The sequence below is a fragment of the Osmerus mordax genome, chromosome 3, assembly GCF_038355195.1.
Source record: "Osmerus mordax isolate fOsmMor3 chromosome 3, fOsmMor3.pri, whole genome shotgun sequence".
NCBI classification, from domain to species: domain Eukaryota; kingdom Metazoa; phylum Chordata; class Actinopteri; order Osmeriformes; family Osmeridae; genus Osmerus; species Osmerus mordax.
In genome coordinates this window covers 210,327-221,926 of record NC_090052.1, presented here as the reverse complement: position 1 = coordinate 221,926, position 11,600 = coordinate 210,327, and the positions used below count along the sequence as shown (strand labels likewise).

The 11,600-nt window shown below is 48.0% G+C and overlaps 1 protein-coding gene across 2 annotated transcripts; it reads left to right on the top strand.

Annotated features, from left to right (window-relative positions):
• Nucleotides 1-4,957: 4,957 nt before the first annotated feature.
• On the top strand, nucleotides 4,958-11,288 carry ddx5 (DEAD (Asp-Glu-Ala-Asp) box helicase 5). 2 transcript variants are annotated; one of them, XM_067232608.1, is made up of 13 exons: nucleotides 4,958-5,090; nucleotides 5,913-6,090; nucleotides 6,236-6,332; nucleotides 6,481-6,614; nucleotides 6,917-6,982; nucleotides 7,101-7,242; nucleotides 7,557-7,717; nucleotides 7,972-8,144; nucleotides 8,262-8,372; nucleotides 8,543-8,604; nucleotides 8,866-8,925; nucleotides 10,025-10,246; nucleotides 10,498-11,288. In XM_067232608.1, exons 1-13 carry the CDS (start codon nucleotides 5,050-5,052, stop codon nucleotides 10,914-10,916), a joined length of 1,866 nt encoding a protein of 621 aa, XP_067088709.1. In that variant the 5' UTR covers nucleotides 4,958-5,049; the 3' UTR covers nucleotides 10,917-11,288. The 2 variants fall into 2 exon arrangements, with proteins under 2 accessions (XP_067088709.1, XP_067088710.1); XM_067232609.1 differs by having other exon boundaries at nucleotides 10,025-10,259; nucleotides 10,498-10,665.
• Nucleotides 11,289-11,600: the final 312 nt, after the last annotated feature.

Here is an 11,600-nt window from a genome sequence, read left to right as displayed (position 1 = left end):
ATTTCCTTTTAGTTTTGGTTAATAATCTAGCTGCAGAGTTTTGAATGAGCTGTAGTCTTTCAGTGGTTTTCTTGGGAAGACCTGCAAAAAGTGTGTTGCAGTAGTCCAGCTGGCTGGATATAAAAGCTTGAATTAGCTTCTCTGCATCATTTTAGTTTATGAATGGTCGTACCTTCGCTATGACAATGTCTAGTCCACATAACTTTGACTCTAGGTTTAGCATGGATGTTATGTGACTGAAGATTTCTGTTTTGTGATTTACTGGATTAGTGTGGTGTCACAGAAAGGGTCGGGGCATTAGTCAATCAGGATGCTCCAATGACAAAATGCATGATAAACATGTCCCAGATTACTCAAATGTTTCTAATTAGCCTAAATAAAGTTCTATAAATAGGCTGAGGAACTCAACGTACATCATGGCGTGTCCTTTCATTGACGAGGTGGTAAACGAGAGAGCTGTCATCATACGAAGGGCTCTTCAAAGAAAGCGAACATTCAGGGACTGCACAGTATCAATGTGCAGGTAAGGTAGCCTACTATTAATTGAGATAATGCTTGTGGGGGTTGTAGAATAGATTGTGATAAATGGCCTAGCATAGCACTATGGATGGAACATAACATAACCATATATATAGCATAGCACTATGGATGGAACATAACATAACCATATATATAGCATAGCACTATGGATGGAACATAACACAACCATATATATATGGTTATGTTCCATCTGCTTTAGGCTCTAAAATCTTGTCAGAGTTGCCTTGGCCTAATTCAACACTTTTGCCACAATTTTGACATATAGCCTACTTAGTTACATTTATTTTTACACTTTTCATGCTTATTATTCCAGTCGAATGACCAACATGTTTTCAGATGATCTGTGATGCTGAATGTGTCATCACGTGTTTTCAGATGATCTGTGATGCTGAATGTGTCATCACAAACGTGGAGGCAAAGTTGCCTGGCTCGGTGCATGATTCCCGAATCTTTCGCGCCTCAACAATTTCCAGACAATTGTCACAAGGTAGGCTCAATGTATAGGCCTATTGTAAATGTAATTTCAATGTACAGCTTTACAAAATACAGTCTGCAAAATTTACCCAGGAGAAGTCTCAAGGGTTTTGCTGGGAGACAAGGGATAGGCCTGCCAGTCCTATCAGGAGCCCCAGACAGATGGGTTAGGGGCTCCTGATAGGCCTGCCAGTCCTATCAGACAGATGGGTTAGGGGCTCCTGATAGGCCTGCCAGTCCTATCAGACAGATGGGTTAGGGGCTCCTGATAGGCCTGCCAGACCTATCAGACAGATGGGTTAGGGGCTCCTGATAGGCCTGCCAGTCCTATCAGACAGATGGGTTAGGGGCTCCTGATAGGCCTGCCAGTCCTATCAGACAGATGGGTTAGGGGCTCCTGATGCGCAGCGCAAGTACAACCTTGGCCACAGGGGCGTATTGAGATGTGTTTGGCCTCATCACGCACAGGGGCGTATTGAGATGTGTTTGGCCTCATCACGCACAGGGGCGTATTGAGATGTGTTTGGCCTCATCATGAGGTTCCACTGCCTACAACACCTCTGAGTGACTCCACAAAGGGTGTGCGACATCATAACTGCATGTGTTGTGCTCCACAACATTGCCTGCCTGAGGAGAGAGAGACCACCAAGGGTGGTTGTAGAGGAGGATAGGAGAGAGAGACCACCAAGGGTGGTTGTAGAGGATGATAGGAGACAGAGACCATCAAGGGTGGTTGTAGAGGAGGATAGGAGAGAGAGACCACCAAGGGTGGTTGTAGAGGATGATAGGAGAGAGAGACCACCAAGGGTGGTTGTAGAGGAGGATAGGAGAGAGAGACCACCAAGGGTGGTTGTAGAGGAGGATAGGAGAGAGAGACCACCAAGGGTGGTTGTAGAGGAGGATAGGAGAGAGAGACCACCAAGGGTGGTTGTAAAGGAGGATAGGAGAGAGAGGCCACCAAGGGTGGTTTAGGGAAGATAGGAGAGAGAGACCACCAAGGGTGGTTGTAGAGGAGGATAGGAGAGAGAGACCACCAAGGGTGGTTGTAGAGGAGGATAGGAGAGAGAGACCACCAAGGGTGGTTGTAGAGGATGATAGGAGAGAGAGACCACCAAGGGTGGTTGTAGAGGAGGATAGGAGAGAGAGACCACCAAGGGTGGTTGTAGAGGAGGATAGGAGAGAGAGACCACCAAGGGTGGTTGTAGAGGAGGATAGGAGAGAGAGACCACCAAGGGTGGTTGTAAAGGAGGATAGGAGAGAGAGGCCACCAAGGGTGGTTTAGAGGAGGATAGGAGAGAGAGACCACCAAGGGTGGTTGTAGAGGATGATAGGAGAGAGAGACCACCAAGGGTGGTTGTAGAGGATGATAGGAGAGAGAGACCACCAAGGGTGGTTGTAGAGGAGGATAAGAGAGAGACCACCAAGGGTGGTTGTAGAGGAGGATTGGAACATTGAACCAATATTTGAAGACAACGAAACAGGCAGGGCAATAAGGGATGTATATGCAAATAATTAATTTGCGATGCTAATTAATTTCGTTAGCATAAGGTTGCAGTATATGTTTTGTTGATTTTGAAATTTCCCCTTTCCTTCAGTGTAGCCTATTTGGCCCACTTGTTTGTGATTTAAGTTCTTAACCCTGCCCAATTCCCAGAGCCTGTGATGGAAAATCGTTAGAAATATTGTCTTTAGTCACAATTTGTAGAATCTATTTTTTTATTTTAACTTGAAGATGCCTGGGAGAAGGCACAGTTACATTTACATTTAGTAATTTAGCAGACGCTCTTATCCAGAGCGACTTACAGTAAGTACAGGGACATTCCCCCCGAGGCAAGTAGGGTGAAGTGCCTTGCCCAAGGACACAACGTCATTTGGCACGGCTGGGAATCGAACTGGCAACCTGCAGATTACTAGCCCAACTCCCTCAGCCATCTGACTCTCTGTTAGTTAGATCCAGTTTAGTTTGAGGTGCAGTTCTGGGCATATGTGAAGCCCTCTATGACATTGCTTGTAAAATTCTCTACAAATAAAATGTGATTTGATATGTGTGGGTGCGCTTGTCTTTATTATGGCAGTTAAACTTACATCTTTCTCCAGTTGTTGATTTCCAATTCCATCTTCCGCATCTTCTTTTTTTTGTACTTCATTTCCACTGCAAGTGCATCAAATTTCCAGGTATCTCTTGTAGACACTTTTTCAATTTTCATCCTTTTTGAAGAGAGATTCATTGTGTTTTATTTATTAGTATTATAGGCTACTCACTTTGTCACCAGTTTCAGCGCATGGGGCAGTGTCCTACAACAAATATTTTGGGAAAAATAAATAAGCATTGGGCATTTGGGCACAACTAGGGCTTTGGAGCATACAATCATTGCTTATCTCAGCCCTTCTTGAATACACGGACAGTGTCTCCTCATCCTCCTCTCTGAAAGACGGGCCTTCACCCTGAAACCAGAAATCGTTTATGTCCAATGATCACCACTTAACATTAACAGTGAACCAGAGCTTTGAACGTCATACTTACAGGCTCCTCCTGCATGCTGTCTGGTGGTTCCAACAGGCAGGGGGGGGGGGGGGGGGGGAGTGACTGTGGTTGTAGTTCTGGGGGGGGGGTGACTGTGGTTGTAGTTCTGTGGGGCGGTGGGGGGGAGTGACTGTGGTTGTAGTTCTGTGGGGGGGGGGTGACTGTGGTTGTAGTTCTGTGGGGGTTCTGCCAGTGAAGATCGGTTAAACTCACTCCTCTGGTATGCATGCAGGCCACTCGCACCTACCAAGCACTAGCTTTTTGTTGGCATAGATAGTACTGTTCTTTATGTTGGATAGATAGTACTGTTTGCGCTTGAGATGTCGGGGGTGGCGGGTTAGAACCCGGGTGCCAATTTACATTTGCAGATTATGTAATCAGCCTCCAAATTCCTCATAAATTATTCAAAAATACCAATTGTGACAAGTTAATTCCAGGCAACAAGCTCTTCTGCTGTGATGCTCTTCAGATTATACAATAACAGTATCGGGGACAGAAATGGGATTATCCCACAGGATTGTTGAATTTGTCCCCTGCTGTGACTGAGGACAGTCACAGGACGGTTGTTTGGGGGAAACTGATTGGAATTTAATGAAAACTATCCGATCAGAAAAGATACTGTGGTGTCACCGTTCCTTCCCTCGTCAGTGTCTTGGTAAAAATTGAGTTTTACATATGACTAGCGTGTATTTGAATGAGAATGAATCTAAGTGTAAACTGTTCTGTTTAATTTATGCGATAGACATGATGGGCGAGAAGGAGTTTCTACGATCGACATGACGGAACTTTTAGACAAAGGGGTGACCATTGGTGTGAAGATTATTTGAAACGTGAAAGTAGAAAGTGTACAAATATTCCAAAAAAAATTTGACACATGTGGCTTCAATAATTTACAAAGTTTAACCAGACAATAAATCTTTTTTTTCTCAATTAATTAGGTGAGTTAAAGATTCAAAGGTTCCATTTCCGTGTTTCCACAGGCACTGCTTTCTGTGGTGACGTAACTTCTGGTAACAACAGAGGAAGAAACCTGATCACACTCGAAGCTGAAATCTCGTACATATACATTCGCCAAAATATTTAGTTAACTAATCCCTAATTTGTTAGCAGCTAGTTGTCACTCTACACACAATGATTGTTGGTGTGCATTATAATGTATGTCATTAATAGTGGGTAAAATCCATTGGATTAAACGAGAATTCCGAAAGTAGAGTTTGAATGACAATTCGGTTTCTCATATATGTTGTAACCAATTCACACATACAGTTGCATTTCTCCCAAATCTACACAAAGTATTGTTTTTTATCTGTAATTTCACATCGCAAGTCTTCCAACGCGACCACAGGCGGATGGATACATCGTTTTGACATGGCGTGACACTTCCTCATGCAATAAAAACCGACCTTCTTTTTTTAGTCACCGGCATTTCAGCACCATCACTGCCGGTCGGGACTTAAGTCGGCCTTTAACGTAGTATATTTATCTTTTTTTATTTACACTTTGTTTACAAGATGCCAGGATTTTCCGACAGAGATCGTGGTAGAGATAGAGGGTAAGTAGTGTACTTTAAATATATTTATTGTGGATTACGCAAACGTAGACCATCGTGTTCCCTCAAAAAGAAATGGCTGACCGGTTGATAAAGAGAAATGGATATCGATAGGATATTAACACGATGCTGCGCTTATCCAAATAAGACTTGTTCTGTCTTGTAGCTCGGTTAGTCATTTGTTAGACATTAGTTTGTCTCGGTTGGATAAAAAAACTAGTACATCTACATACGTTGCTAGCCAACGACGTTTCTAGCTGGATAAGGTTTGATAACACCATCGAAGGCCTCGTGCGGCAGCTTAAATAACAAGTTAACAAGCAAATCTGCAGTTTTCCATAGAGCGTATTGCCAAACTTTAGATGGGTAGTTTGGCCTGTAATTTCTCTGGTTATGCTGATATTTGTCTATCACTAATGACCGACTTGAGGCTCAGGCCTCATTGTTCCTGCGTGCCGGCCAGGATGCCTACTGTAGCTATCTGGTCGCCATGTGGCAGCGGTGAACGTGAAGACAAAATGCCGGCCGGGTTTTCCATTGTTCCTCTGCTGGCTAGAATGAATATGGCAGTCTTTAAAAAAATGACGCAGTTGTACAACATTGAAGCTTGGTTTCGCTTACACCCTTCACGGCATATTGAGCGCAGATAAAGAAATTAAACTACAGATAGTGTTGCATCCGGCCATTAGCCCACTTGCTAAATGTGCAATAATTTTAACAGGCGGTCATTCACTTTCAGACTAGTCAATCCCTCGAATTGTAGCTGTGCCTGTGATATGTTCTAGTCGTTGAAATGCTAACTTCTGTTTAATGATATTTGGGTAGGTATGGCAGCGGTCCCCCACGTTTTGGCAGTGGCGGTGGAGGCGGCCGGGGAGGCGGAGGTGGGAAATTTGGCAATCCCGGAGAAAGGCTGCGCAAGAAGCACTGGAACCTCGACGAATTACCCAAGTTCGAGAAGAACTTTTACCAACCGCACCCCGATGTCACGCGGAGATCCCCGGTAAGGACCGCCGCCATGCTCCGTTACGTAACTAGAAGAATGGGTTATCTCGGCACGTGTTGCCTTGTTGCTCAATAGCTGTTTGCTAGCGTCCACGTGCATAGCGTCCACATGTGCCTAGCTTCATGTTCTCTTCTCACTGCAGCAAGAGGTGGAACAGTACAGAAGAACCAAGACTGTCACAGTGAAGGGCAGAGAGTGCCCCAACCCCATCATGAAGTTCCATGAGGCTAGCTTTCCATGTAAGATGACCATGAAAATAACTGGTTTTAATTTATTTTGGTCTCTTTCTGCATTTATTCCATGTTTAAGTCAAGTATCTGCTAATGTTTACTGTTTAACCTATGAGTTTCCTCTGCCCTGAGTATGTGCTCTGTGCCCTGTGTTTAGCCTATGTGATGGATGTGATCAACAAACTAAGCTGGACTGAGCCCACCCCCATCCAGGCTCAGGGCTGGCCGCTGGCCCTCAGTGGGAAGGACATGGTGGGCATCGCCCAGACCGGCTCTGGGAAGACCCTCTCTGTAAGCAACATCTGGTGTCTGTTGAGTGTTGTCCTTGACCAGTGCGTTTAGCCTTTTTTATAATGCATGTGATGACTTGATTTGGTCAACTGAGTTAGTTTGTGTTTACATTGGATGGTGGTGTGGCGAGTATTTGACTGAGGATCAAGAGGTTGCAGGTTCAAGCAACTCCAGTATGTTTTGGCTGAACGAATCAGCTAAATGAACATTCCTTAAGATATATTTTTTTTCTTCAATAAACCGTTACGTTAATCCAAATCATGCAACTGAGGTGTGAAGTTCTAACCTGTGCCCCCCCTCAGTACCTGCTGCCAGCCATCGTGCACATCAATCACCAACCCTTCCTGGAGCGTGGAGACGGACCCATCGTATGTACCATCCCCACTAACCCCCCACTACCTGGTCCCCCCCACGCACACACTGCCTGGTCCTGGCCCCCACCAGAGCGCTGTTATTAATGGTGTTCTCCCCCCCCCCCCCCCCCAGTGCCTGGTCCTGGCCCCCACCAGAGAGCTGGCTCAACAGGTCCAGCAGGTGGCAGCAGAGTATGGCCGAGCATCACGCCTCAAGTCAACCTGCATCTACGGAGGGGCGCCCAAGGGACCCCAGATCCGTGACCTGGAGAGAGGTGAGACTGGTCCAGCCGCTGGGGCCTCCAGTTGGTATAATGGGTACCTGTGCTGCAGCTAGTATAGAAGTTGTTCCTTGTTTACTCTGGTGCTGGTCTTCACCCACATGGCCAACAAGATGCCATTTGTCTGGATTTTATATAAAGTGGAGCTCCAGTTAGTCAGCCAGTCAACAAAGGAACACATTGGTAATAGCTGTGACCACATGTGCATGTCAACAGAGCAAGCTGATACAGCTGCACACCTTCATCTTGTTTTCAACCCGCTGTGTGCATTAGACTGCATCATCATAGCTAACCCCTTTCTGTTTCAGGTGTGGAGATCTGCATCGCTACGCCCGGCAGGCTTATCGACTTTCTGGAGTCTGGGAAGACCAACCTGCGCAGGTGCACATACCTGGTGCTGGACGAGGCCGACAGGATGCTGGACATGGGCTTCGAGCCGCAGATACGGAAGATTGTAGATCAGATCCGTGTAAGTGTACCGGAGGGGGTCCTGTTGGAAGGCCATTTTAAGCATTATCTAGTTGGGGTTGGCTTTTTTACTCGTGATGCCTTTTGGAACAGTGTTAGAGATGCAAACCAGAGATGTTCGGAGCCTTGTTGACCTACTAGTACTTGGCTTGTAGTCCAGTAAATTCTACTTTAGATATTGTTTTCATCCCAAGGGACCAGTGTGGCACAATAGTTTATATCCTGCCCCCCCCCCCCCCCCCCCCCCCCCCCCAGCCTGACCGCCAGACCCTCATGTGGAGCGCCACCTGGCCCAAGGAGGTGCGCCAGCTGGCGGAAGACTTCCTGAAGGAGTATGTCCAGATCAACGTGGGCGCTCTGCAGCTCAGCGCCAACCACAACATCCTGCAGATTGTAGATGTCTGCAACGACGGCGAGAAGGAGGACAAGTGAGTCCCACATGAGATATTAATACTCTTGCTATCAGGCATGGATCAACAATATTGCATTTTATTATAATAAAAATAAATCTAGTATTGTACTAAGTGTTCTAACTCCCCCTGCAGACTGCTGCGTCTCCTGGAGGAGATCATGAGCGAGAAGGAGAACAAGACCATCATCTTCGTGGAGACGAAGCGCAGGTGTGATGAGATCACCAGGAGGATGAGGAGGGATGGGTACGTAGCACTGTCTCTGCGCACACCTGCCTTCATGGTCCCCCCACGGGGATTTGAGCCTGCAACCTCTACTACTGAGCTTTGCTACACCTGAGTCAAGGGCTGGTGTGACGCATGCAAACCACGTTGCTTAGTAACACGACCAGTAATGATGTTATTTTATTTTCCAGTTGGCCAGCAATGGGTATCCATGGAGACAAGAGCCAGCAGGAGAGAGACTGGGTGTTGAATGGTGAGTTTAAAAATTAATTGTTAACGTCTGCACAGATCAACTTGGATGTTTAGGTTGCTGTAGCCTGAAGTAGAAAATCACTAGAATACCAAACGGCTAATTTAGTAACTGGATTAGATGTGGGGAAGGGGATTCCAGTGCAGCAGCTATATCAGAAGTTCCTACATGTTTTACTCTTAGATTTTGTGAATAGAAATGATCCTCTAGTCTTGCAGCAGTAGAGTAACCAACCTAACCCTTTGTCCGCTCCCGTGTTTTCAGAGTTCAAGTACGGCAAAGCCCCCATCCTCATCGCCACTGACGTGGCCTCCAGGGGTCTAGGTTAGTGTCCCTGCTTGACACCAACTACCTTCATACTTGAATCTCAAAAGAAAGTGTACTTGCTTTCTTTAACTGTTGTGCCTCTGAGTTTCTCCCTGCTGAAGGAGCGGTCTGCTTGGCAGGTCCGCCAGGGCGCGGAGGAGGAGGAGGGGCGACTCTTGGAGAGCTGTCCAGGCTGAGTGGCTCCTCCGGGGCGCTGGTCCCCTCAGCCCCAGGCTGCTACAGAGGTGCAGAGGGTCCGAGTGAGGCCTGTCTAAAAGGGGGCTCCGCCCCCACTCTCTGCTCCTGTTCTCTGGCATCTGTTAGGACCCCTGGTCTGCCTCTGCTGCACCCCGGCTCTAGCCTTGCGTGCGTTTGGGCCTGTACCCAGGCGAGCTGTGGAGCGGCTGTGTGAGGTGGCGTGGGTCCTAACCTGTCTGGAGGGCAGTAGCTCCATCTGGCTCACCTCTGTAGAGACGCTGCAGGCGCTCAGCCACACTGGGACCTAATCCAAGATGGCTCCCCTCCCTCGCCCCTGCCATGGAGAGACTGTTCTGGCGCTCCGAACTCTGGTTCTCTTTGCTCATGATCGGACTGGTGGGGGGGGCGGTGGCTAGGTAGTTGTTGCTGTTGGTCCAGGGATTAACTCTGGCTCTTGGGGGTGCTCCTTCTAGTGGTCAGGTCTGGGCGGTGCAGCCCTCTGGAAGGGGCCATTAACCCTGTAAGTCCTGGTTCTGCCACGAGACTGCAACAGGGCGGCTCCACTGACACGACGGCCGGGGCCGTTGATGTGGGTCATTATGCTCTGGGGACGGCCAGGTAACGGCATACTCCTTCTGGGTAAGGCTGGGGTCGACCCTGGGGCAGGGGCAGGTTGGAGAGAGTCAGGGGGGTGGGGGTGCTTCTACCGTGGATGTGTGTGCGCATCACATCTCCTTGCCGTAGACAGTAGGACTTCCCGTTATGTCGGGCTTACAGCCGGCTGGACTCGCCCAGCTGTCCTCAGGGCCACTTACTAACTGTTCCTCTCTCTGATTGGCTGTTGTGGTGGCGATGGCGTGCGTGCTTCCTTGTGCGCCCTCTCTCCTCTCTCGCCTCGCTACACAACACACTCCCACAGATGTGGAGGACGTGAAGTTTGTCATCAACTACGACTACCCCAACAACTCAGAGGACTATATTCACCGCATCGGCCGGACGGCTCGCAGCCAGAAGACGGGCACCGCCTACACCTTCTTCACGCCCAACAACATGCGCCAGGCGGGGGACCTGGTGGCCGTGCTCCGCGAGGCCAACCAGGCCATCAACCCCAAGCTGCTCCAGATGGCCGAAGACAGAGGAGGTAAATCTAATTGGTGAGATACAGGAACTGTGGTTTAAGCTGCAGACTTTTTTTTTTTCTTTTTCCCTTCCCTGTTTTTCTCCGCTTTGCTTTCTTTTCTAAATTGCCGTTTTGAAACGTTAGTGTGGGCTGCTGGAGCCTCTCTTAGCTGTTTAATGTTCATTGTAATGTGAAGCTTGTGTTCCTTTCCTCTGTCATGACTCATACCGTGTCTGGCATCTTGCCTTGTCTGAGCCATGTGTTTGTTGCAGGGCGTTCAAGGGGAGGCAGAGGTGGAGGGTTTAGAGACGACCGGCGCGACCGCTACTCGTCCGGAGGCAGGCGAGACTTTGGCGGTAGTTTTAGGGATCGGGACAGCGATAGAGGTTTCGACAGTGGAGCAAAGAAGGTGTTTGGCACCAACACACAGAACGGGGGCTACGGAAGCGGGGCTAACGGGTTTGGGGGCGGGGCAGGGGGCGGAGGGAGCTACGGGAGCAACGGACAGTCCAGCTACAGTTCTGGCCAGACGGGGGCGTTCGGGGGGCAGAGCTTCCAGGCCACGCCCTTCTCTGCGCAGGGGGCTGGGCAGAATGGCCTGAGCCATGCCCCCTTCCCCTTCCCCCAGACTCCTCAGCAGCCTGCCCCCCCCATGGTGCCCTACCCCATGCCCCCACAGTTCCCACAGTAACCTACCCCATGACCCCACAGTAACCAACCAACGCACATTCAAGTCAAGAAGTAATTTATTTTGCTTTTTTGGTCCTGTTTTTAAGTCCTGTTATTTACTCTATCCAGAATATTGTACTGTTTTATTTTTCTTATTTACACAACAGGGTTTAGAAACTCTATCGAGTCCTGAGGGAGGTCTGCAGTGGTGACAGCACGCTTCTCTTGCTTTTCTTTTATTTAATTTGTTACATTCCTCAGTAACGTTAGTTTTGTTATTTTGTACTAGTTAATTGCAAGTGTATTGGTTTTTCCACCTGTACTGTTTAAAATGTTTAAATCTTAACTGGATGGCACTGCATGGCCCTCCAAATAAAAACCCCAAAAGAACCCAGTTTGTCTACATTTCTTTTTGACATGTTGTGAACAGGCACAGGAAGAATGATTTACTATCTCTGGAGATGGAATTACTCCTTGGCGGGTGTGTGAAGCCATGGATTTATAAGTGTTCCCTGCCTGTAGTTGAGTTTGGTGTTAAAATGCATTAATCCTGATGGAAATGGGTATTCTGGCTACTTTGGTGCAGTTATAGAATTGGTAAACGGAGGAAACAAGGTTGAGTCCTAAAACTGCAGACCAGCTGACGTCACCGGAGGGCAGGTCTTCGGGGCTGACGTCACCGGAGGGCAGGTCTTCGGGGCTGACG